The 26,939-nt window shown below is 42.9% G+C and overlaps 1 protein-coding gene across 2 annotated transcripts in view; it reads right to left on the reverse strand.

The window, feature by feature from the left end:
* Positions 1–26,939, reverse strand: part of mgat5 (alpha-1,6-mannosylglycoprotein 6-beta-N-acetylglucosaminyltransferase) — a 78,428-nt gene that overhangs the window by 16,361 nt on the left and 35,128 nt on the right. For both annotated transcript variants that reach the window (XM_083986318.1, XM_083986317.1), the window contains exons 6-12: positions 26,734–26,823; positions 22,387–22,458; positions 20,046–20,207; positions 18,472–18,641; positions 17,148–17,282; positions 11,537–11,670; positions 5,680–5,813 (exon numbers count right to left, since the gene is read on the reverse strand). In XM_083986318.1, the coding sequence (XP_083842444.1) occupies positions 5,680–5,813; positions 11,537–11,670; positions 17,148–17,282; positions 18,472–18,641; positions 20,046–20,207; positions 22,387–22,458; positions 26,734–26,823 (897 nt within the window). The remainder of the gene's footprint in view (positions 1–5,679; positions 5,814–11,536; positions 11,671–17,147; positions 17,283–18,471; positions 18,642–20,045; positions 20,208–22,386; positions 22,459–26,733; positions 26,824–26,939) is intronic.

Consider the following 26,939-nt stretch of genomic DNA (forward strand, 5'->3'; position numbering starts at 1 on the left):
TCGTGGTCGAGTTCGTCACCGCCATATTGGGAATTAATCAATGTCCATATGATGAAATGATATATAATCATAGTTGTCTTAACTTCAATTAATATGCTACAGATAAACCTTCACCTGGACTATGACACATAAATTAGCTTCTTGGTACATGCAACTGTAAAAACCCAATGGACACAGACACTTTGACAGACACTTTGAAACCCCCAGAGGAGCACGGGTGGTAAAATAGTATCCAGAAGTGCTCAGACTGCAGTCAGGAGGTGTTATTTACTCCGCTGCCTTGCCGCGCACCATTAGACATAACAGTCCATAACCCACTGCAGCTTGGTCACCGGCCAGAAGCGTGGTGGATGTGACGGTGAGATAGTCGGAGGAGGAGGTGCAACGCGACTGCTGACAGGTTCGGTCCCAGCTGCCCACATGTGAAATGCATAATCATCCGAGGGTAACAGGCTGAGTGCAGGAGAAGTAAACCAGGAAAATAAATAAAGACATGTGTGATACAGTACTCCGCTCTGTCCTGCAGCAGTGAAACACCTGTAACGTCACACGCTTCACTGGCTGCAAGCAGAAGCTGCTCACACCTTCTTCCATACATTTAAACTGCGACTTAGTGAAGCATCCAGTGAACAAACAGGTGTATTTGTGATGCTTCATTATCTATATAAGTTAAATAAAGCCTGTAGTAGTGGCTGCAGTGTCGGCTCTGCCCTGCTGCAGCTTCTCTAATTCATGTCTGTGGCTGTGATGATCTCATTACGGCTCTCCAGCGAGGCGAGCGCCCTCCCATTTCCTCTCTTACCTTCCCATCATAAATCTGGATGAATCATTTATACACAAACACAAACCCATGATCATTCACAGAGGCCGTAACTGGGTTAATGTTTGAAAAAACCCTTATCTGCCTCTCATTTCATGAAATCAAAAGCACAATGCATCATTTTGAGAGAAGGCGAGGTCACGGTCCAGCCAGAAAAGGGCGGCGTCTAAACAAGCAGCTTATTGAGCTCAAGCAGGACATCTTGTGCTTCTCTTTAGAGTTGTAATGTTTCTCATTTTCTCTGAAGAACATTCAGCCTTTTCTAGCTGTAATGAGCCACACGTAATTGGACAGCTGAACATTTTACACTACAGATCTGAGCTACAGTACGAGGTGAGGCGGGGACAAGCCAAATCTTCTGGAAATGTCTTGGGTCTAATTCAATAAAAACATCTGTGACAGAAGAAGTTGATTTAATAACCACAATAACACCCCCCCCCCCACTCCAACCCAGCTCCATCCGCAAGATGTCAAATGTGAGTTTCTACACCGGGTTAAATGCTTCATCAGATCAGACGAGCGCAGGGGAACGAGAGAAGGTTTAAAGGGATAGTTCACCACCCAAAATTCAAATTTCACTCATTATCACTCATGTCGGGGCTTCAATACAAGAGGGACATTACAGACGAGCACTATGGAGGTATTTGGATGTTTTTTGGTGTGTATTTTGGACGAAGAAAAGTGAGCACCATTCACAACCTAGCATTATATGGACAAATACTGCTGCGCGGACCGCCCCGTAACTCAGAGAAGGCACGGAGGACTCTGAAACTTCTCACAGCTTTTAGTCGACATGAGGGTGAGTAGATAATGAGTGAGATTTTAATTTGGGGTGAACTATCCCTTTTAATGTTCAACTAAGCTCAGTTATCCATCATGAGATGGGGATGAAACACACTGATGAGGCCGCGAGGGTGAGAGTGTGGGACTGTTGCCCTTCCTGCTCTGCATATGCCAGCCAGCTCTCTCTCTCTATGTGTGTGTGTGTGTGTGTGTGTGTGTGTGTGTTTCTGTCAAAGTGGCTTGATCTGTCTTTCTTCAACACATCCTCTGATCTGCCTCCAACGGCCTCCAGCTCTCCCCTCCCTGCACGTCCTACTCGTTTCTCACCTTCCTCCGCACTCCGCGCTCCCTTCAGCCTCATCAAACGCTTTTTCTTACGCTCTGAACTCGCACTGGGAAAAAAAACAAAACAAAGCAAAACAAAACAGGGGAGTCGACTCATTTCTCTACATGTAGCATGTCTGTGAAGTGAGTGTAAGGTAAAAAGCCGCGATGTTTCCTTCGATTAAAGTCTTTACCGCTGATAAAACGTTGAGATCGTCCAGTTATTTAATACCAATAGAGAGAGAAAAAGACAGGTAGGTAGCCGACAAAGCTCTGCGTTCCTACTCCTCCGACTGGGTTGCTATGGAAACAGCTCGCTCAGAGGTGGTCAGGCCATTTTTATTTTGGGTCTCTCACCATCAGCGCTGCCTCCTCTACAGTACGACAAAATAAGTGCTTTCTTTAATCCCCAGGATGTGTCTCTCTCTATCCGTCTGTCTGTCTGTCTGCTGCAGCAACATGTGAACTACAGTGTCTCCTGTGATGGTTCAAGTCCAAACTCACACATTTAATTACTTTGTTTTGTTTTGTTTGTTTTTAGCTTGGAATTTGGCCACTTGACCATAAACAGCTACACAACCAACGCTTAAGAAGAAAGGAAGAAAAAACAAACAAAAACCTTATGAAATGGTCTTGTTGTCATTATGAAAATGTGAAACACGCTGCAAAGCATCTGGAGAGCGTCATGCTTTTTGGTTTTTTTTACCGTTTCACTTTCAGTTGCACAGGTGTTTATAAAAATGTACAAAAGAATGTGTGTGAATGAGAAAGGAAAAGAAAAAGAAAAAGGAGAAAGGCCAGCAGCACTCGTGTCCTTCTCATTGTTTTTTATTGCAAACTGCGTCGGCGCTTAACACACACAGACCGGTTTCGACAACGTCTTCCTCAGTGTGCCTTTCTTCTTTTTCTTTACAGTAAGTGCAACTTTTGGCCGTGCACCTCTTCATTTTGTTCCTGAAAGTTTTTTGGAGAGTGCGTGTTTTTCTTTGTTTGTGAATGAGAAAGGAACATATCTGTGTGGAGGAATACTGAGCAACTTGGTTAAACTGCAGATAAACGGGGGTCAGGGAGAGAAGTCTAAGTAATTTGACATATTTGAGTAAAAATTAAATTAAAAAAAAGTAACACAATAGTTACTTTTCCTGGTAATTAATTACTTTTATGATGTAGAAACTCTGTTACTAACTCAGTGCTCTGCTTCACACTCTGGTTCACGTCAGCTACACCTGTAGGACAACTGTGACCTGAGCTCATTTGCATATTGATCAGACAGAGAGAGTCTTTCATTAGGCTGAATTTCACACGGAGACTATTAATTGGCTGAACCACATTAACCTGTCAGAATGAAAAGCAGCGATGGAGAGACGTCACTTGGCTGTAACACTGCTGCCTCGGGGGGATCGAATGCATCTGCTTTCCCTCACGTGTTTCCAGTTTCAGTGTCTCGTGTGGAAAATATTGTTTCCATTTCACATCTGTAATGACCATGATCTTTTCCTTCTTCTCTTATCTCACCAAAGGTTAATCTTTAATTTGTTTTATGATGCCCATCAGGGGGGAAAAAAAAAGAAGCATAAAGTCCTACATGTGAAATTTTGAAAACTGCCGCTGGGCTGTTGTATAAACCTCGCACCAGTCTGAAGGGGGCTGTTTGAAGGAAATGTTTACAAAGGATATGAAAGGAGAAGCAGAGCGGCAGCATTTATTCATTCTCTATTATTTCAATTTGAATTATTTATTGTTAATTGACCCTTTATTTCTTGTTTGATCTAGTCTACTTTTAACTCCAGCTAAAAGAGAAACTGGATGAACGATCAAGACATAAAATTGGATATATTATAATAATGGTGGCTTAAAGCAGATGGAGGATTTCATACATGACTTCATTTTTTTAGCTCTATTGCTGCATATTAAAAAGGACTGACTGCACCTTCCACAAGTGTTAGTTTGGTGAGTCCTCAGATAATTCATCTCATAACCTGAACGTAATTCCATTGTGAATTTAACCTTCATGCAAGAAACGATTTTCTCACAGTGGGTAAGCTTTCTATTTCAAATAGTGGGTATATCTTTTTTTTTTTTAAATGAAACCTCTCAAGAGCAGAGAAAGAGATCGAAGGACAGCGTGATTTAAGAGGAGGAGGAGGAGGAGGAGGAGGGGGGACGGCGTGAGGCAGGCAGCTCGTTATCACTCTGCCCCAAAATGGCCCTTTAATTAAAAGCAGGAGGTAATGAACACGCCTGGGAGTCTGATTAGCAGCTAATGCCGCTTGCTGTGAGTTGATGGGCTTCCCGGTCGGCCCCTTCAAAGATACACTGAGCGTCGCCACACCACCACCCCCGCGCACGTAGGCTACAGCACGGCTCTGACTGCATCACAGCAGCCACATCCAGGCCGAGACTTCAAATCCAAACTGTAAACGTGTTTAATGAATAGGGTTTTAGATTAGATATGCTCTCTGTCAATGTTTTCCAGCTTGAGTTCCAACGAGCATTTATTCAAACACTGCACTACTTCCTGGTTCTGGCTCGCCGTGTGTCGCTGAGTTCACGCTCAGAGCTGCCAGCTACAAGCTCAGTGGGCAGTTCTGCTGGTGCGAGATGGGAGTGAAGTGTCTGGATGAAGGGCACTTCAACACTATGTTTGGATGAGTGTTTATTTTTCATACACAAGCCTGTTTTCTTTCCCGCGGGAGCTAGATTCACACAGGTAACCATAGCAGCCCAGCCTCCCTCTGCTCTGCAACCATACATAAATCCTATCACATGTTGCACACTCTGGATTATTCTAAGAAATAAAAACAAAGTGCATGTTGGTGCTAGTTAGGAAGTTAGCAGGGAGTCTAAACTAAAAAGTAATGCATGAGTGGAGTGGTTGAAAGAGTCTTCTAAAAGTTAAAGGATAAAGCAGCTTCTTCCATTTTAAGTAGTAGATAATTAAAGGTTTACATAATCAATACTGTTGAATAACATGCTTTAGAAGGTAACCACATAATCTATCAAATAATCTCATCAAGCTGTTATCTCTGGACATAAAGCCAATGAGTTGGTTGAGATAAAACAGAACAGCAGAAAAACAAACCATGATTGGCTGATGATGGGACGTTACAGTAATTAGATCACGAGCCAATCCTCCACATGCTCGTGTTAGAAAGCGCTCACTCTACAGGCATGTGACATGAAAACAATTCCCATCTGCAGCCTTTATATTATCACTGCGCTCGGTTACTCTGTCAGACATCTAAAAGAGAGAGGCAGCTGGATCTGGAGCAGCCCGCTATGAAACATACATGGTGTCGGCTGAAAGCTCATCAAGGCGCGGGCAGTAATCCAACCATCCACGGCGTGCCAAACAATGTGCAAATCTCTCCAAGTCTCTAAGTCGTTTTTGTCTCGGATACAGTAATCCCCTGGTCTCCGTGCCGCAGTGCGAGCATGCATTTGAATATATTAGAAACTCAGCGGAGAAAGCGATAAGCTGAATTTGAGCTACTAAACCAGACTATTATTAAGTTTTGTGTGAAAGTTTTCACCCAAGGTTGTTCAAAGAGTTTCAGTGCAGCGCTCTCAGAGGTCTAAAAATGGGTTATCCTTCTCTGGCATGCCTCGTGGAGTCTGTCACTTTCATCTTCATGTCTGTATCTATGTGCTCTAGAAGGGTTTCAGTCTGACTGGATGGATACCGCTGTTGTCTGTTTATGACTAGAAAAAAAAAGCTGTACGGTGTGTGAGTGTGTTCAGGATCGCTGTACCTTCCAGAAGTTGTCGACCTTGCCGTAGACGAGCGACTGGTTCTGTCTCTTGATGTCGTCTATGTGCCGGATGTCGCTGGCGTTGAGGTGCTGCTCCACCACGAAGCCCAGGAAGCTGTTGTCCGGGGTGTGAGCTGTTAAAACACACATCAAAGTGTACAGAAATAAATATACAGTATATACATGCTTTATGTATCCGTGTGCATCTCAAGGTCCTTAATATGATGCATTTTAATGTAGTTTACAGCAGGACAAGGCCGAAAGAGACGAGGGAAAGAAAAAAAAGTAGGTGATCTTTTCTCAGGGACTAAAACGACAAATGAGTTCAGGGGTAGTTAGCAACCACTTAGTCACCGAGGCGGAAACAAAAAGGTCTGAAATAAATCTTACATTACATTACATTCACTCACTTGTAAGTCGCTTTTATCCGAAGCGACTGACAAACGAGGGACAGCGCTAAAGCTTCGGTGCAGAGGGAGACCTTGAGGTAAATACTAAGTACTGGATGTGTTGAATGAGGCAAAGTGCAAGGACAAGGTTCAATAAAGCCTAGTTTAAACCACAGCGTAGCACAGATTCATCACAGTTGCACAACACAACTCGACAAGCACTCTGGGTTTTTGTTTCCCCTCGGTTCCTTTACTGCCCAGCGATGACTAGTTACTATGGGAACCGCGAGATGAGCAGGTCAAGTGCTGTGCCCAAAGCTGGCAGTGCTGCTTTCCCTCGCCGCCATCTGCCTTGTAAAACAAATGTGCGAACAAGGATACGGAGAAGGACTGAGAAGACGCAATCAAAAATTAATAAGGCTTAATAATATAATTCAAAATGAGGAGTTGGGGGAAGAAGCAGACCTCGGTGTGACCGGCACAGGCGGAGAAGAGGGAGGGGGGTTCAGTGCACAGTTGTGGTCTGTGCTCGAGCCCCCACGGGAGCCGCTGTGGTCAGACCTCCCTTTTTTTTTTACCACGACGCTCGTACTACAGAAGCAAATTAAGGTCAGTCAGTCGGAGGAGATGAGATCCGCCCCGGTAGATTAAATATAAATTTGACTGAGATGGTTTCAGAGCAGGATTTCGCCACGACGGCTGCAAACTCAGGTGTCTGCGTGCACATTTTAAACAAAACCAGCATTAGCTATTGCAAATATCCTCACAGGGAACGAGGCAGGAAGCAGCACTGTGACATTTAAGTTAATACACGATGACAGGTACCGGTATGCATGGCACACACTGTGTCGCAATCCTTTCACAAACAAGGTTGAAGTGTGTTTGTCTGGGAGTTGGCTGAAATGCGACATTTTCTCCCACTTGACAAAGAGATGAAGTTTGCTCGCTCCCTCCCTCCCCTCCAGGCAACTCGCATATTGTTTGCATTCACATATATGCACACAAATAAAAGAGAAAAGAAACCGAGAGCAACGAACGCGTTGTGCAGACTGAACGAGCCCGGCGCCAGACGGATGCAATTATTGAACAAAAACGAGCCGTTGCATTTTTCTCCAAACAACAGAAAAGGGCACGGAGAGAAGTTTTCTATAAACCTCTGCAATGATTGTAATTCATTTCATAATTATAATACATCTGTTCAATGATTTATGTGTTATATAACTTCCAATGGACTAATATAATGTTTTTGGACAGGCTCTGCACTCCGATTATTCTTTATTGTGCAGAGCATGAGAGCGTTACATTATCGTCACAATGCACATGACGACATCGCTCAACGTTGTAAAATGTGTGCATTTCACAACCTACTGTATTCAAATCCTGCTCCAGCTTCACATTTCCCAGCTTTACAGCTCACACAGGGCCCTTTCAGTAGCTGCTGTGTGTTATCTCATTTTGTCCTGTGTGTGTGTGTGTAGGAGAGCACAGGAGTGTGAGAGTGGATGTTATGAGGCCGAGGTGTCAGTGTGGGCCGTTCCCAAAATACCTGGAGAGTCTATGTAATCCTGGGTGATTAAACAATAACATTAATAAGAGCAGTATATAGCACAATAACACTGCTTAAACTGAGGGAATAATGTCAAAAACATGTGTAATGAACTGTTGTATAATGTTTTGCATTATTTGATATTATTCATTACATCCTCAGACCGACACACACTGATACTGTTACAAAGGGGCCAATTCAAACACGATGTGGTCCAATCAAATTAGAGGAAGCTATTACTCTTTAATACAAACATGTCAGAACAAGACGTCTGATGATTACAAGTAATTGAGATGTGTGTGTCTGACGGCAAAGAGTCAAAGATGGTCCGGGGCAATGGGGGGAGGAGGAGGAGGAGGATGAGGAGGAGGAGGAGGAGGCGCTGACACTCATCTACCAAACTAACTGTGTAAACAGGACAAGCTGTTAATTAGTGTTCGGCCCTCATGTATTTGGCAACAGATGCCTCCCTTCCCACTAGAGCAGCCACTCAAAATGTCACTCAACTTGCCACAGCTTCATTCACTATTAGCTGACAAACAGCCGGGGACGACGACGACGCTGCAGAGGCAGATGCTTTGCTTCCCAAAATTATGAGTGCGTGGGCAAATTTGCTCTGTAAGGAAGCCTGGGCTCAGTTCTGTTTGCTGAAGACGAGTCTGCACTTCTCCTAAAGGCAGAACAACCTCCTGTGACAGGGTGAGAAGAGGCTTCGTCGTCGTCTTCTTCTCTTTAAAGCAGCAGTTAGGTCTCACAGAGTCAGTGGTAGAAACACACTGCAACTACATGATCACCCTCTGGTACGTACGTGCACAAGAAAATGCACCCAACAAATGTAATCTGAAGTCAAAAACTAAAAGGACGATGTGATCAAAGCTGGGCCAACACTTGAGAAAGCAGATTCATTTTACAAGAAACTAACTTCTGCAAAGATGCAACGTCAGCGGCAAAATCTCCAGTGCTTTGAAAACTCCACATCAAAGACTCGTACGACTTGTCTGAATGAGCCTGAAGGGTGAAAATAAACCAGATACACCTGAAACACTTCCACACAAGAAAACTTTTCAGATTTCCACTGATGGGCATTTCAGATCTGCGCATCAGAGAGAAGTGAAATGTGAACGCTGGACACCCGCCAACGCCAAAATGAAGAAAAATAAGTGCATTTAATCTGAGTAATTCACTCTAATCAATCGCTATTTTTATCTCTTTAGTTACTGGACTATGACTGCTACCATCTGCTGCAGGACTGATGATTGATGAGGTGTGTGGATTGTAACAGTGCGACCTTCAGTCCTGCTGAGTGTTTGTTTTTACTCATTAAGACTGGTTGCAGGGAAATAGCAAAGTCAAAGGTCAACTATGATATTTCATCTGCGTAGACCTTGCCTGCTATAGCTTTGTATTTATTGTGCTATTGTAGAAATCTTGAATTTAAGCCAATGTTAGCAGGTAAGGTATAAACAGTGTTTATTAACCGGGTGTGTTTGGACTGCATGCGCACAAGTCGTGCTGGAGAAACGAAGTCAAAGATCACAAAGCAAGTCCATCGACCCCACACAGATGAAAAACTAAAAGCCTTAAGTGTTTGGGTGCACTAGCAGCAACATTATCAATCAAAGCTTTCCAGGCGCTATCAGCAGAGCAGATCTCAGAGTCAATTACACTGTTGGCAGGGCTTCAAAGATAAATATTATCTACTGCTATGTGCGACCTCTGATCAGTATTAATCATCACTTCCATGGGGGATTAACATCCAGCCGCAGGGGACACGCCAAAGAAAAAAAAAAAAAAGAAGAAATTTACATATGGAAGCGATTGCTACTGTGTTTTAACTGATGACCCTGACAGGCTGGGAAAAGAAGAACTTTTTCTAAACAGGCTGCAGACTTTAATTTTTACAAATCAACCTTCTGACTTCTTAACCCCCTGTAGGGTTAGTTAGAAAGTAGAAATAAGAAAGAAAGTTTGGTGTTTCCAAAATGATTAGATAAATGTGGTTGTATCTGTAGTCAGTGTAGCTCCTTTGCTTTGTCGTAATGAAGAGTACACAATAAATTTGACTTGGAGGACTCGAGTCTCTGCATGTCGCTCTGACCTACAGGAAAGGTTAACAACATTATACTTCCAGGCTTTCCTGAGTATAAAAGGACGTGTGCTTTCAAACACAAATTGTTCACCAGAAAAACAGTCGCTGCAATCTTGACTCTCAAATAGATTAATGAGGTCAATTTGGCCTTGTCTTGTCTTATTGGCCAGAGGCCACAAACGCCCAATTCCCCCAACCAGTGATTTATGGAGCACGGCCTAATCGGAACAAATGGACCAAAAACAAATTCGGAACAAAAATATCACCTACTGGCACCTGATGTGTCTGTTGTCATGTCTACATCCAATAGGTGAGTTTAAATACGAGTTTTAGACTCCAGAATACAAATATGACACTTTATATACACTTTGCACGAGTCAAGATGAAGTCTCAATCGGTTTTCTTACTACTGGGAACTAGAAAATGATCATACACTGTATTTTCCAATAATATAAAAAACACTACATTTTGTTTCTTCAGCTCATGCTTGCAGAAGCAGATGAGCAGTGACAGGAACATGGTTGTCTCTAAATGCAGGAGTTAACATCCTGACACCATCACGGAAACGTCCTCAAACACTAATCTCCACCCGAGCCGACAGTAACACCTGCTCAGAGATACACACACACACACACTTCGACACTTCAGCTATAACAAATATTATTTTAAGCACTGAGAGAAAGGAAAGCTCAGATAGCTACAACAGTCAACACGCTGGGATTTTATTAATGTACTGTAGTGTTTGCGTTGCACCGTGCACTAATTCTTTAGCCTCGGGAGAAGCTGTTGGGCAGCAGCACAATGCAGAGAGAGAGAGAGAGAGAGAGAGGGAGGGGAGGGGAGAAAACTCAAGACTGTCTGGTCTCTCGTGCCTGGAGTGATGCCATTGTATGGTTTTAACACTCGGCCAGACCTCTGTGCGCTTGTTTCAGCAGCGATATCATCTAACCTAGCGACTCTTAACTAGATTTTGTGCGAAAGCCCCAGTGTGTTATGAGAAAGACGTACCCTATTCACCGCACAAAGAGCCCATTCAGGTGCAGCGGTATTCTGCAGAGCTCCCGGCCTCACCTCTCAAACTGGGACCATAGGAGTAACATTTCACTTTCTCTTAGCCATGGGGAAAAGGTCAATACCCCTGGGGGGGATGGCTGGCTGGCTCCCCCTTCTCTCTCTCTCTTTCTCTCTCTTTCTCCCCTCTGCTGCACCGCCGCCGCCACTCATCCACCGCTGCCAACGTGCTTGACTCCAGTTACAGAGTGATCTCACACAGTAGGAGTCGTGCACACACAGAGAGCGATAAAAACCCCCGACGTCCTACATTCACAATCGCAGCAGAACGGAGAGCCGAGCATCTGACCTCTTACTGTACTTCTCCTTTAATCTCCTTGATGATATTCCATTAGCTTGCACCGCACTGGGTTTTTTTTACAGTCTTTTATGCTCTCTCTCTCTCTCTCCTCCAACCAAAACATCTCCATTCAAGGGAGAGAATCTGACTGGCACGGCAGGCGTAGATAACAAATAAACCAGAGAGAGACGGATACTGCGAGTAGGTGTTTCTGTCTGGCAACTTGAACTTAAGTAAACCACAGAGAGAGAGAGGTGTGAGGACGTAGAGAGGTGAGGAAAGCAAAAACAGCACAGCTCAAACTTCTTGAAAAACTTAGACAGAGGATAAAAGATGTTTTTGCTACAAAAAAAATAAGAAAATGGTGGCAAACTGTTTTCTAAACCGTGCAAAACTCAATCCTTAGCTCTTCCTTTATTAGCGATGGATGTCTTGGGGCACGTGTGTGTGTGTGTGTGTGTGTTGACGTCCTTGTCACTTACGGAACATGGTGTTGAACTGCTGCGGGTTGAGGTTCCACTTCCCCCACGGCGTCTTGTGGCCCTTGGACTGGGCGTAGTGGGCGTGATTGAACTCTGGCTCCGTCCCAAACGAGTCCAGGACCCGCAACATGCACCTATTGACGACACAAAAGAGACGAGTTTTAAACATTTCTGCCGACCAGAGATGGATCAAAGGGATATGTTTCAGGGGAACAGTTCACACACACACACACACACATGATGATTACATTTAAAGCCACAGCACTGTTGAAATAAGACTTCAAAGAATTAATAGGCAACAAATAAATATTTTATTTGAGTTTTTGGATCTTGCAGCCGAACGTGATATTCGCAGGTCCTTTAATGAAGCAGAAAATGTGTTATTTTTATTTATTTGTCCAAGTGAGGTTTGGTCATTTTCCACCACATCTGGAAATCTGGGGATCTGGAAAGGGAATAATAGGCGGCTGTTATTCCCTGCTTCTTTTCTTACTGTGTAAAAAAAAAAAGGTTGATTGAGGAACCATCTACGGCACAGCTCACATACAGCAACTGTTTGTTTTCCTTTGTAATATGAGTGGCAAATGGCCAAAGTTTGTTTTTCTCATGTGGTATAAGGTTTCTAGGTGGGAACTGCTACATCAAATGCAATGGAAATAAAACTCAAATTCATTTTTTTCCCACAGTCAGAGTTACGTGACTCACAGCTGGAGCGCTGCTGCGACTTCGATCAGCATGAAACTCCCCCGGTTAGATCGGCCAGGATAAAACATTATCAACTGTGTGAGAAAATATCTGGCTGTCTGATAACAACAAGAGGGCACAAGCTTCTCTGTGCTCAGACTGACTTAACTATGACTCCCGTGGTGCGTTTTTGGCCAGAAACACAGAAGCTGGAAATTCTGTTTCTTGCACTGCTGAGTAAGTTATGGATATAAACTGGCGCCATGTTTTTGTTCCATGCTTTAACGGCAAAGCATTTTGAATCTGCTGCTGGTTTGATCTTGCCTCTGACTGACGAGGCTCAAGGATATCCCAGCGTTTAGACCCGTCCGACATGCAGCCAAAATTGCAGAAAAAAACAAGGATCTATTAGAAAAATAGCTGAACTTATAAAAACTAGTAGTTACAACCTAAAGCTATAGAATTGTTACGATGTTTGGTAATATCAATGAGTCAGTTTAAAAATACTGAACGGCATCTAACCGCTCAGAATCATAAATATTATGGGGTCTCATCTCATCCCCTTCTTCCTTTTTTCCACAAATCCTAAGCACAGCAGCCAAATTACATAAAATTTCAGAGCTTTAGTTTTATCTTCTCTAGCTTGAGATGCTGTAAAATGATTGGTCCGATGAGATTACACAGGGAGAAGACGATGATGAACACACTGGGAGCCAGAATTTGACTGTTTATCAAGTAATACATGCAAATAATTCATTCTGATGTATTAATTTTGTAATATTAACATACAGTATAAGACCTCAGATTTGGGATTCAGTAAATTATAGCCTACTAATGTTTTTAACAATGCCTGGAGATTCGACTGTCAGACAGAGCGGTAGAGAAAAGCTGCCCTGTGGAGGTGTGAGACTGTGAATGACGATCGTGTCTCATTCAAAGGTCACAGCACTGGATTAATTAAACCACAACCTGGAGAGGGGACGGTGGGTGTATATTCAGAGAACCACACACACACACCACGAGCGAACTGACCTTTAATTCCCCCGCGCTGCAATCACCGAGTCATTCATTGTTGCGCTCTTCTGTTTCCCAGCTGCTGCTTTGATTATGTCTGCCCTGCTCTGTCCTCGGCTATCTTCATTTTTTTGATTAGGAAAACAAAAGGCCAGTAAAAAGAAACCTAATATCTATCTGATACCACAAACTGCTAAATCTATCTCTCCTTCTCAGGCTTATTCTTTTATTACGTCTCTTCGACAACAAAACCCTGAAAGATGGAGCCTGCTTTGTTTTGTTGGGTATTTTGGGGTGTGCCAAAAAAATCGATTCACATAAGAATCGCAATTCTCATTTAATACGATTCAGAATCAATATAAAATGTCCCAAAATCGATTTTAAAAAGTAAAACAATGAAGCAAATTCTAAGGAAAATCCATTTCCTTATCCTATATTTTTTTTAAATAAAGAGGCACTTTTAATTTTGTTACTTAAGCAATATGTGATATTGCTTTTATGCAACAGTTTCCATCTAAGCATGGATAAATGTTTAAAACTCAATAAATGTGAAAAAAAGACACTTTAGTCATTCTGTCTTGCAAAGCAGACTGGAGTAGATCATGAGGATCCGTTGCACACCGATAGACTGAAGCAGAAATCATTATGAATCAAATCGTTTTGAATCGAAAATCAATTCTGAATCGAATCGTAGCCCCAAAAATCTGAATCGAATCGAATCGAATCGTGAGATAGTAAAAGATTCCTACCCCTAGTATTTTGCAGAAGAACTGAATTTTCTTGTGGGCAAATAAAAGTAAAGTGTAAAGTGATTCCCATTTTAGATAAAGGCAGAATAATCAGCATTAAACACAGTGATAAGAAGATACAAGGTGCAAACAGACATGAGCGCCTCGGATACACACACACGTAGTACATCTGCACCTAAAAAAAAACCCTCCTCTCTCTCTCAGAGAAAGGCTCTCCGCCCAGGCAGATGCTGTGCAGCTGGCTGCGTGAACTGTGAAAGGCCCTGAGAGAGTGGAGAGCTAGGAAACACACTCTCCATGAGGAAACTTTACACTGAAACCAGAACAACAACAACAACTACAGCCCACATGCCATCTCTCCACACGCTCCTGGGAAAAACAACCCTGTCGTCCGTCCCCAGGTAGACACAGTACAACCTCAACAGATGGGCGGGGGGTAGCTGGAGTGGTAACATGATGTAAGGATGGCTGCAGTGAGACCGCTGAGTCGACAGTGGGCGTGATAGGAGTCGAGGTTGTTCAGCTCAACAAGTACGCACTTAGTAACACTTGCTGCAGTAATGCAATGGAGTTGTGCTGAGTGGGGATGCTGCGCTGCTCTCAGAGTAACAGCGTAATGTAATCCATCTGAAGTGATCCCAAATGGATAATGTAGAACAATGGCTATTGCAAACGACAGGTTTCTCTCCTGGCCCAATTATATGTCCCACATGAGATCGGCGATAAATAAAGTAGTCCCCTGAGAGTCATTAGAAAACAGATGGAGATATTTTGCCTGGTATGAATCTATGTGAGGGTCTATTACATGTCTGCACAGCCCCGAGGCTCCAACACAGCACCTGGATGATAACGGCCATATGAGTTAACGGCCTGTCCTATAACAGCATTAGGCTGAATTACTGTCCAACATTAAGATTTGGTTATAAAACACTGAAACTGGGGAAAAAAAAGTCACGTTATTATTATTATTATCATCCCGGAGCGGTCGTCTGGCTAATGACGCCTCACTTTCGTTTACCTTTCGATTAGATCAGCTTCTCGTGAACCGTGAATATTCCCTGGAAGCCACAACGTTTTTTGTAGATAGTAACCTGAATTATGTTGACCATTCAAGGCATTTAAACCAACACCCAACATCTGATAAGCTCATATCACGCTGCTTCCGATTAATTTGACTATTTACTGTAGGGAACATTACGCTGCTGTCCTGCAACAGAATAGGACAGTTTAAGCAAAACTTTAAACCAGCTCTGCTCATGCTAGTTCCAGCTGATGGTTGCTGCTTGCATCTACTCCATCCTATTGTTTCTTAATGGTAAACTCTGTTCTGTGCCATTGTATAAAAGAAAGATGAGAGGTTTAGTGACAATAAGTAAAGAGGAGGAGGAGGAGGAGGAGGATGGTTGGGTAGCACACTCCTGACAAACTTGACTAAAAATACAGCTTTTTACATGATTCACAACTCACACAACTGCCAAAGGACATTGTTGTTGTTGTCTTGGCAGCACCACAGACACTGCAATAACACTGACACTGTGAATAAACTTAAGTTCACACCCATACACACACACACACACACACACACACACACACACACACACACACACACACACACACAAACACAAACACACTGAACACGCAGACAGTGAGTGTCAGCCTAAACTGAAGAAATGGAAGAGCTGACAGCTAATCTGGACGAAGAGGCAAAGTGATGAAATCCAACTTTGTGGGTGGGTCATCGTGTAGCCGATGACTAACCTCCAGTTTCATTTCTCTGTTATTATCCCCAGCGCCAAAGGGCTGCACCAGTACACACTGACACATTTTCTGCAGCCTTTGCTGATGCAGATGAAAGTGCAACGTCTGATTAAGTTACTGGATGAAAGGATTAAATGAAACAGAACAACAAGGCAACAGTGGCGCTACTTTCCATGCATGCAGACAACGGCAGCTCAGAGTATTGCCATTCCTTCCACAGTGGCATTAGACACAGTGATACAGTAAAGCAAGACAGATAGCCTGAAGACTGTGGCAATAAACAAACACATTAATCACAAAGGCCTGACAGACTTGGTTTGTTTCTCCCCAAACACGAAATATCAACCGGAGTAAATGAAACAATAATGACATCGCTTATTGTTTGCAAGAATTTGGGGTGTGATACACAAACAAATGTGGCAGTTTGCGTCCACAGGGTATTACCCACCTTCCTGAATGACAAATAAAGTCAGGAGGAGATTGAGAAGGCTACACGCAGAGGGATTCTCAGGCTACAAAGGCAGGAAATGTAATTCACTCCTAATAGGAGACGGTAAAGTAAAAGACACTCTAGGTTATGTGAGTTAGTGAAAGAGAAAAGAAGAGGAAAAACAGCTCCGACCTCTTTCACAAAGCTCCTGAAAATCAGCACGGTGACATCAAGTGCTCTGACATAAGTGTTCAATAATAGTGCCAGTAATAATTCAGGAAAGCAGCAAGACTTTACATTATGCCAGCGGCTGAATCAATTTCCTCAGGGTATAAAAAGAGCGGATGCAGTTTAAGGTGTTGGGCCGCTCACAAACAAAACCTGGTGACAAGCAGGAGGAACCGGCAGAGCCATTAGTGCCCCAGACGTATTGTTCCTCCTCCTTTCCTGTCAGACGGAGCCGATGAGAGCTTTTTGAAAACAAACCGGGAAGGCCTCATCCACAGTCCTCAGAGGGGCAATCGGAGAGTGAATAGACTCGGCTGGTGAAGACATCACAAACAACAGACGCTGCTCCAGCCTTCTGGGGAATTGTGGTTTATGTACGAGAAGAAAATAGACTCATTGTCCCACCGAGTGCCAAACAAGCCGCAACTCAGTGCCTACGTGAGGGAAACCGTTAAACCACAGCCGCCAGCTGTAGCACAGGGTTAAAAAAAAAAACTATGCAAGTGATTGAATTCACTGAGCGGCTGATGTGATGATATGAAGGAAGTGAAAGTACACAACACAAAGTCAGACAGAGCAGGAGGTTTTGTCCCGAAATAAATCATATCCTTGACAGATTTTACTAACTGAAACTTTTAGGGGTCAAACTAAGCTGAGAAAAACTATCATAATAGTTTATTTCTCAAGTTTAAAAGTCAGATTGAAAGTTTCTCAAGCAGATCATTGACTGTGAAGGCGATGTACTTACTGGTAGTGGACCCAGGAAGGCCCCAGCGTCTTCTTGAACTGAGTGAGGCCCACGATGTCGATGTAGATGAGTTCAACCACCTTATCGCCCTGAGTTGGGCAACTGGACTTGTTCCCCATCACCTTGCGCATGATCCTGAGGAGAAAGTTTGGGATTTAAAATTCGCAAATATTCACACACCCACGGACTTGACGAGGCTCGGTAAATAATATTTGGAGGTTAACATGCATCTTCTGCCTGCTTTACTTCATTTTTATGCCTTAATAGAGAGCAAAAGTCCTGATGTTGCACATGGGGAGCTCTTTCTGTACCTAGAAGAACCATCAACAAATATCAAACCAACACCACAGCAGCAGCAGCTACATTTGTTTGCTCAGTCAAATCACCTTAAACAAATGCAGAAATGTTGTTGCTATTCCACGATAAAAGAAAAGGTGATAAACAGAAGGTGTTTTGACTGCCGGCCCTTTTCACATTTGAATCGTACAAAAACAGTGCTGCAAGGAATGATGTAAAACAGCAGCCTGGAATCAAGCACGGTGCTGTATCTGACCTTCGGCAAAAGAACATCTGGATACACAACAATCATTATTGAGATTGGCTCGTGCTGTGTTTGGATTATAAAAAAAAAACAAAAGACACTAAAAAGATAAGTTAAAGGGACAACGAGGAGTTTTGGAAAAGCGAAGCGTTTTCACACTACATTTATGAGCCTCCGCGCGCACCGTACATTTCTTTGACCCGGCGCAAGACGGACTCATGTTTTCATTCATCAAAAATTAAAGTCAGAGGTTCAAAGAGGTTCACATACCATCGTAGTTCCGACCATAAACGGCGATTCTGCGGCGTTATTCTCATAACTCGCCATGAAGGAAACGCTGGTCGGCTCGACCAGCATTTCCGCCACCACTAATAATAACAAAATAACGATAGAGACAGATCGATATATTTAGCGAAAATGGAGCCATTAACAAGTGTGAGTAGCGGAGATTCATCCACATTAACGTGAGACTTTTTTATAACCGAATAGAAACTCCTCGTTGTCCCTTTAATCTTTTATTTTACTGGCTGTTTATCCACCTATTCCCATCCTTCAGGAAGTCTCTTACTGCCACTCATCAGCCCTGTGGTGCAGCTTAAATCCCCTTCGCCCTGAATCTTGCCTTCCAGGCACAATGCGGGCTTCCCTTTCTTACTGGTAAAAGATACGAGTGCTGAATACTGGCAATACCTGTAGACAGTACTCGGGCTGAATAAAAAGGCAGTGATAACCTGTTGTGAGCTAAAGTATATCCTAATCCTCAGGGTGCGTGGTGGTACTCACTCTTTAAGCTCAGCCAGGGAGGCTGAGATGCGAACATCGTGGCCCAGCAGGTACAGCGTGGTGATGAGGTCGCTCCACTGGACCAGCTCGCCCAGTGGGCCCCCGCTGAAGGCGTTTTCTGCTATCTTGAAGCCCGACTCCTTGGTGAGCAGGCCCAAGTGAACCAGGATCTGATAGAGAAGGAAAAAAATTATGTAAATTACAACTGACTGACTGATACTCTCTCTCTTTCTATGGGAAAATACATCTCGCAAACATTGGTAAATGTGTAATCTAATATGTAGGGAGTAAGGCGCTAAAAGACAGTGCTGATGATCTTGACAGCTTTATTTTGTAGAAAAAGAAAATAGACAAAACAAACATTCAGAAAAACCCCACTGGTTTTGTATTTCATCAGCACCAGCAAAAAAGAGAAAAAAAAGGAGCATTAAAAACACATTTATCCTGGTGGGGGGTGGTTGTCAGAAAGCAGTTCCTCTTTCTCTCTGCACACGACGAAGCTAGAATATGAGCATCAAAACAAAAAAAACATGCAAACACCGGATGGTGGACGGTTTTTTCGGTTGTGTGAAGGAACACAGCGTTCCACAGCAGAGCAGGAAGTTGATGGCAGGCTTTGTTTGAAGTGACCAATGCGTTTTTCATTGTTGACAGCCAACCCCAGTCCCACAGCGCACAAAAGTCAAAGATTAATACGTGAGGATTAACATCCAGAGGAGATTAGCAGCTGAAATAAAGAATTTGCTTTGGAAGTACCAGGAGAAAAACATTCAACTGAGGAACAGAGGAGAAAGGAATTAATATACCATAGATATATAGATGGATGAGGGTGCTCGTTTCTTGCACTGTCTGCCTTGCTAAAGGGGATGCTGCTTTGCATCAGCACCAAAGTATCATGGGAATGTGATGTGTGAATTATTAACAGGGCCAGTGGCAAGCGGCGAGTACATTATTCAGCGCTGGGAGCTGCCACCAGCTTGGGACACAATGGAATATCCATGTCAGGCCTCACCCACCACTATTTCTCCCACTGAGCATAAGTGGTGTTATCTACGAGTGAACCTTAGTGTGTGTGAGTGTGAGTCAGCGCAACGCACCTGAGAGGTGTGTGTCCAAGGGTTACAACTGCACTCACTTTGAGGAAGATAAAAATATATATTCGAGGGAAGGAACGCTTCCCTCGAATAGTTTCTCTGGGGAGTGTGTAGCTGCTTAAAATATCAATCTGGACATTTCACATTATACATATTGTTATTCTGTCACCATAGAGCCAAAGTCTGATCATTTTTATCAGTTGCTGCTGCCAAGTCCAACAATAATACGCTTTGCTGCTTTGCTGCTTTGCTGACTGTACTCTGCTCCTTGGCATGTGACGAATAAAACTTTAAACTTTGGTTTAGTGGTTAATGACAGAAACATAAAACACTTTCATATATACAACTACATTGTATTAATTGTTTGGAGAAAAAAAACAATAACTATAAATGCACTGGTTTAATGTGCATGGACATGAACAGTTATTTTGCAGAAAAAACATTTTAAAAAAAGGACAAACTGTGTGCTGCTTCACCCACCTTCTTCCTCCGCCGCTTGGCCAGGTTCTGCTTGGCCACCAGCGAGCGGACGGCGCCGACCCACGGCTCGGCCATGCGCTTGATCCTCAGCATCATCCAGCGGAACTCCTCCCGTTGTGACATCACCCGGTAAAGCTCCTCAAAACTGGTCCGCGCCTCGGCCTGCACACACACACACACACACACACACACATCGGAAATCAGTGTTACAGTCAAAGGTTCATTCAGTTTGTTCCTCTATTATCTTCAACACTGGTGTTTCATATCGAGCTGCTCTCATCCTCTCGGCTGCTGCAATGACGTAATCCTTGGGCGATCTTTGAAATATTTATTTACTGTAGTAATCGTAATTTAAGGGCTGTTTACTTGGAGGGAAGACACACACAAAGACCCAAACAAAACACAGCGTGTTTCAGGATAAAAACCTTTATCCACTCTGCAAAAACCTGATCATTCACCACCTCAGAGAAGCGCAGAGAAAGAAAAGCAGGAACGGGTTACAGATGAACGAAAAGAATAAATGATTGTTGAATGTATAATACATGTTGCTCTGTGTTTATCACCATCTGTGTGACCTATTTGTCCAAGAAACATCTCTACAGTCATTGTTGCTGGTTTTCAAATGGCTCTATTCAGATGACTACTACTATATAAACTATCTATAGTGGAAATTATTATACATTGAGCACACACAGAAATGGGTTATTATATTGTATACTTGGGACTACTTTCATATTGAAGGCAACGTAGTATAGAGCTGGAGAGTAAAAACACGGCACATTCAGAAAGGCACAGTGCTGTTATTCATGCCGAGAGGCACAACAAATACAGAGGCATTCAGCTCGTCAGGCCCTTCATGTTACAAGTAAGTGTGTGCTCTGACTGTACCGTCTGAAAGGAGTGAATACATGAGTCACACCTTGAAGAGCTTGTTTGTTTGAAGGGTTTACAGGAGAGGAGAGGAGAGGAGAGGAGAGGAGAGGAGAGGAGAGGAGAGTAGAGGAGAGGAGAGGAGAGGAGAGGAGAGGAGAGGAGGAGATTACAGTACATTTCATCAGAATTTTCAATCAATGAGATGTAATGGAAACCAAATCATGTTGTGAAGCGCCTAAGAACATATTGTTCTGTTTCCTTCCTGCATCCCAACATCGATGACTAACTGGAATATGATACAGAATATATGAAAATGAAACCGAGGCTAGGGTCGACCGCACTTGCAGAAAACCTCGAGAATATAAGAAAGAATATGAGTGGAAATACTAATACTTTACATTATTAGAGCCCATCTCTGAGAAGGCATAGATAGACAGTCTGAAGAGAAGCAAGTGAGAGAAAGACGGAGTGAGCACAGGAGAAGCCACAGAGCCATTACCAGCTGCTAAGGTGGGCGAAATAAGTCTGTTGCACGGCATTAGCATCCCTCATCACGACAGGAAATCACTGCTGCTGCCTCAACCTATCTGGGCCCGAATTAAAATCTCCAAAAAGCCTGTCAAATGGCATCGCCCCACCACCACCGAGGGCTACGTGCTGTTGATGCATCCAGCGAGAGAAGGGTGTGTGTGTGTGTGTGTATGTGTGTGTGAAAAGTGCTTAATATTGATTCATCCGTAGCAGAGGGAAGGGGGCGTGTGCTTTTCGAACGAGGAGCGCTGATGATACAGTGGCGGGGAGAGGCGCTCTAAGTGGGATCTGAGCAAGCTGCCGCATTTGGCAGGGATAGAAGATCATTATTCCAGATTTGTCTCGAGGTCCCGTCACTCCGGCTTTTGGTCTACTACACCGCCGGGATCGGCTCGACTCTGTTACACTGTTGACACTGCTGATCGGCCTCGGCCTGCTTGTTCATTTGCTTCTTCCTTTTCACAAGTACAATCACACACACACACAAGCCTCCCTGCTGTTTCTGAACATCTAGTCCTTCTCAAACACTTATAAATATACTTGTAAAAAAAAAAAATTAAATATTCCATTAAATGGTTTTCATAGTGTCATTTTCTTCGGTGCTGTCTCCACATTATGATGATGGAGTGGGACTTACTGTCGAGGGGGACTCGGTTTTAAACATTTATGCTAATGGCAAAAAAACTCCCCGTTACAAAGTCTGGAGTTGTCACCCACACATACACGCCTCATTGACATCAATATATTCAAGCAACTTGGACAGTAGCCGTGACACTTCTAATGTAATCTGTCAACCAAATACCAGGTTTTCTGGTAATGGTGCTTGTTAGATTTAAACTAATGGGACTCAGTTTTTTTAGGTTTTTTTTAGAGCAGCAGTTACTTAATAACAGAGTGTGTTTTTGTCGACTTCTCGATTGCTGCGGTTGTTTCTCACCTGTCCCCTCCTGTCGATCTCTTCGGTCAAGGTCTTCGTCCTCCAGGGCAGACGAGGACACCAGTTCTCCACCTGTTTAGCAAATCAAAAACAAACTCTTAACCACCATGACACAACAACACGTCAGAGAGGCACGCACTTGGAAACACAAAGGCAAATGATACACAAACACATATTAGTCTGCTGTTGTGCTTCTTTGAGGTCAAAAGTTATAGGGCCGTTACAGTAAACGCCAGAAAAAGTGCTGGCTGGACGTTTACTCACTGCAAAGGGTGAAAAGTTTCATCTAAACTTTTTCATTTTGTCATACAGTATGTAAATGAGCAGCTGCAGCTCGTCTGATTTACTTAAACGCATCTAAATAAGACGACACTGAGCTGTTTTGATGTGCGTTGCATATGTATAGAAATCACTTTAGTGGAAAAGAAGGATAGCTGTTGCAGGGAGACAATAAAAACTTGTTAAACTTGAAACACAAGGCCAGCATTAGTCTGTATTTTGTCAAGATAAAAGGCACTGTACTTTTGTCTATTTATTTAGATAACACTACATAAAAAGAAGGACAAATAGTATTTGTCGGGGACTATTTTCTGCCGTAGAATGAGACATAGGGTGTTGTGAGCATGTACAGAGCATCATGTGATTGAGTAGTTTCTGAAAAATCAATGACTTCATCACTGCTGCAAATGAATATATCAGTATTCTGGGTTTTACTTTTCATATTTAATTGGGTGTTGCTTCTCTGTGTGCAAACTTTTCACTTCCTGCAGTATTTTTACAATGCGACAGACACAAGTGTTTTCACTGCCTGCCAGCTTTATTTCACCACCGTACACCTGAGAGGCAAAAACTGGGCCATTATAAATAAAAAAACACTTACACAAAAAGTATACAGTATATTTAGTAGGTGGGTCATTTGTTTGGTGTAAAACAGACACATGTTTGACTCTGCTGCTGCTCACTGATCTCACTTGAATTATATTTGATGTAAATGCAGTGTGCCAAGCTCTCTCACCTTCTACTTTGCTTTCACAGCATTTCCTGCATGATTGGCGTTTGACCACAGAAACGGTTTCGTGTATGTGTGGGTGTGGGTGTAATGTGTGTGTGTGTGTGTGTGTGTGTGTGTGTGTGTGTTTTGCATATCTCGGCAACAAGAAACTAAAAACAGGTTTGTGGAGGAAAAAAAAGAAAGAAAGAAAAAGCCTCTAGAGACAAGGTAGGTTTGTTTATTCTCCTTCTCAAACAGTAACACACACACACCACGCTAGTTGAGCCTTGACCTTATGCTGCTGACATCCATCATGACACGCTGCCCTCCCCGGTTTGCCCACCTCTGCAAGGTTAACGCGCCGGTCCGCGAGTATGAATTATACATGGCAAAGCGTGTTCGCTTGAGCCTCGAGTGTGTGTACTCTTATCATCATCATCATCAGATGAGCGAGCCACAACGATGGATTGAGAAGAGACCCATCACAGCTGTTTCGACATGGAAATACATGCACGTTGCCACGGCAACCGCAAGATCTCACAAGAGAGGAGCCCCCGGAGAGGCCGTTGTATTAACGGGGATTGAGACACAGAGTGATTTGAATGTGAAAGTCGCCCTCAGATGAAAATCAAGTGTTGAACCTTATTATGAAAAATAAACGACTCACTTTGTCAAAACAATACAGTTTGCATTAGCACAACCAGTTTTGGTCACAATAGTTTAGGTCCAATGTTTCCACCTCATTAAGCCTGATTCAGATTTTCTTAATGAGTAATTAAGAGGAGATTCGCCTCAATTCAACCTGTATTCTTCCACCCGTCTGTGGGGATGTAAGTTTAGATTTGATCTGCAACAACGAACCACAGGAACCGTTTTATTTCATGAAAAAAAAAAAAAAAGTTCCTGAGACTAATAATTCCAGGAAATGCTTCATTTGTTTTGCTTTTTATTAACCTTTCCATGTGGGGAAATCATGTTCTACAAAATATCGCAGTAGAAGATTTATAAATAGTTTAAAACCAGAGGAACATGGAGGAGCACGAAGGACGTTCAACTGTTCTTTATAGCAACATAATTCTGTTTGTTTCCATGAACAGAGAGAAAAGAAAGAAGACGTTTTTTTTTTTTTTTCCCCTTCTAATGGATTTTGCTGCTGCCCATCTCTCTTCTATTTCCATACACAGCTGGCCGGGCTTTTTGTGCTCCTTCTTAGTTGACTACAATGCTTTCAGCCCGTATACAATATTCATGACAGGCTACTGACCTTTCCAAAGCTGAGATATTACTTTTCTGAAAATAAAGAAGTTCGGCCATTAGCTAACATTTTTAAAAGACATGGAAGAGCTCTCGACAAAAAAATAAATAAATCAGGAAAAGGATATTGCAGCAGATGGGAGGGAGAACGAGATACACACTGTTTAATCTCAATCAAACAGAACGGTAATCATTGCTATGATCTGCGCATCTACACAGCTGCATCTTATGGGAAGCAGATGTGTTGTCTGGACCCAAGACGACGACGAGTGTTTTAAAGTGTGTAAACCAGCAACTCGTCGTCAGCACATCATCTGTATTCAGATGGCGAGGGGAAATGTGCAAGAGCAAGACCCATTATGAATTTCTCAGAGAATCTGAAAGGCAAATATAAAAAACCCACAAACTTGATCAGATTTTAAAGGGATAGTTCACCCAAAATGAGCCATGAACTGGGTGTCAATGCAAATCACGCGAGATTTGGACAGACCAGGAAGAGCAGTGCTGGGAGCTTCCGCTACAAACAAGCTTAAAACATAGACTTATTTAATTTTTTTCGGAACAATTTCTCATGTCGGGTCTTCAATACAAGAGGGACATTACATACTAGCAGTATGGAGGTATTTGGATGTTTTTTGGTGTGTCTTTTTGGACGAAGAAAAGTGAGCTCCGTTCACAACCGTCATATGGACATGCAGTGCTGCACGGAGCCCCGCTGTAACTCAGAGAAGGCACGGAGGACTCTGAAATTTGAATTTTGGGTGAACTATCCCTTTAATTAGAATTTATGCCAAGAAATTAATATCTGGCAAAGACAAATCATGCAAAATTGAGAGTCTCAAAGCGTCCCTTGAAGAAACACGGGCCTCTATATGTTCGTGCTCGTCAATAATGTATAATCTGGCAGAGGATATGTAGAGACTGAGGCAGGGTAAAGGGAAAGTCATTCCAAGTCTTGCCTTGTAGGCTTAAAAGTCATCTCTTCAGGAAGAACCTCACACCAACCTCATCTCCCTCCCCACCCACTGAATCCCCTCCCCCTACTCCCACACCATCCCCTTCAACCAGCTCTAATTTGCTCTCATAAAAAATGAAACTCCCTCTACTTCTCTCCTTTTGCTCTTATTTTTAGCGCTTCATTCTTATGTGATCATTCTCAAGTTACAGAAATTTCGTCAAGGGGCACCGTGCCTGTGAAACATCCATTTTTCAAGGTTGGATGTGCCGCTGTTGTTGCTGCAACTGCACCTTAATATCATCTCTTCAGTGTGAGCTTGAATAATGGGAGCTAAATGAGTAAAATGCTGAATGCAAAATGTTCCCATTACATTTCAATTAACATTACAGTGGTTTATATTCGGTAAATACTTTGTAGACAATCAAATGTTGGTTATTCCTGAGCAGAAAATAGTCCTCATTAAACACACGTTTAGATCCTGTTTGAGCTATGTTTGCTAAAAGCTGTTTTAGGAGATCATTCAGCTTTTTATAAACTAGCAAAGCATTATGGGAAGTGAGAACGTATTGAAAGACTCACAAATACACTGACTTGATAAGATAAGAACACAATTTTAGATCGTCCATCTTTCATGTTCTGTATCGACTTTTCCATGTTTCTCTACAAATTTTATTTAAAACCTTCATTTATAGAAGCAGCAGCAGCTCTGAACAATTTTACATTTGCTACACTGTGAACCAGATGCCGTTTGCTTAATTTCCATTGGTTGGGAAACCTTCCCCCGTGCTGAACAATGCGTCACTGTGATCTGAACTTTGCATTTGTTCACCTGATGATCTGTAAACTGTGGAGACTTCCTGTCGCCTGCAAAACAGGATTAAACTATCCTACACTAAGTGCAGTTGCTCAACCGCCAGCAGTGGAAAAGCTGTGACAACCGAATGATGACGTGTGGTGAAGTTAAATGTCACAGAGGCTCCACAAATCTGTTCAATCTTGCACTTGCATTTGAATGGAAACTTGACTAGTAGTGACTTCATTTTTTCTTACACCTTTTTCCCTCTCTTGCAAAATTTGAAACTAATATCGGCAAAAGAAAAGTGAAAACTTCCATTTGGTCATCATAAACACTCAGAGGACTCACCTCACTGAGGTAGATGAAGAAGGAGCAGGTGGATCCATCCACACCGTAGTTGGAATAGCAGGAGTCTGAGCGCCACATCTCCTTCATCCACTGAGGAAGAGGAAGAGAAGGTGAGATTAAAAACAGCCGCCCACATACTGAAAAATTGAACATTAGGAAAATATGTGAGCCCATTGTGTTTTATTAGCAGTAGGCTCACACTCCAG

Source organism: Trachurus trachurus (genome assembly GCF_905171665.1).
Source record: "Trachurus trachurus genome assembly, chromosome: 2".
Taxonomy (NCBI): Eukaryota; Metazoa; Chordata; class Actinopteri; order Carangiformes; family Carangidae; genus Trachurus; species Trachurus trachurus.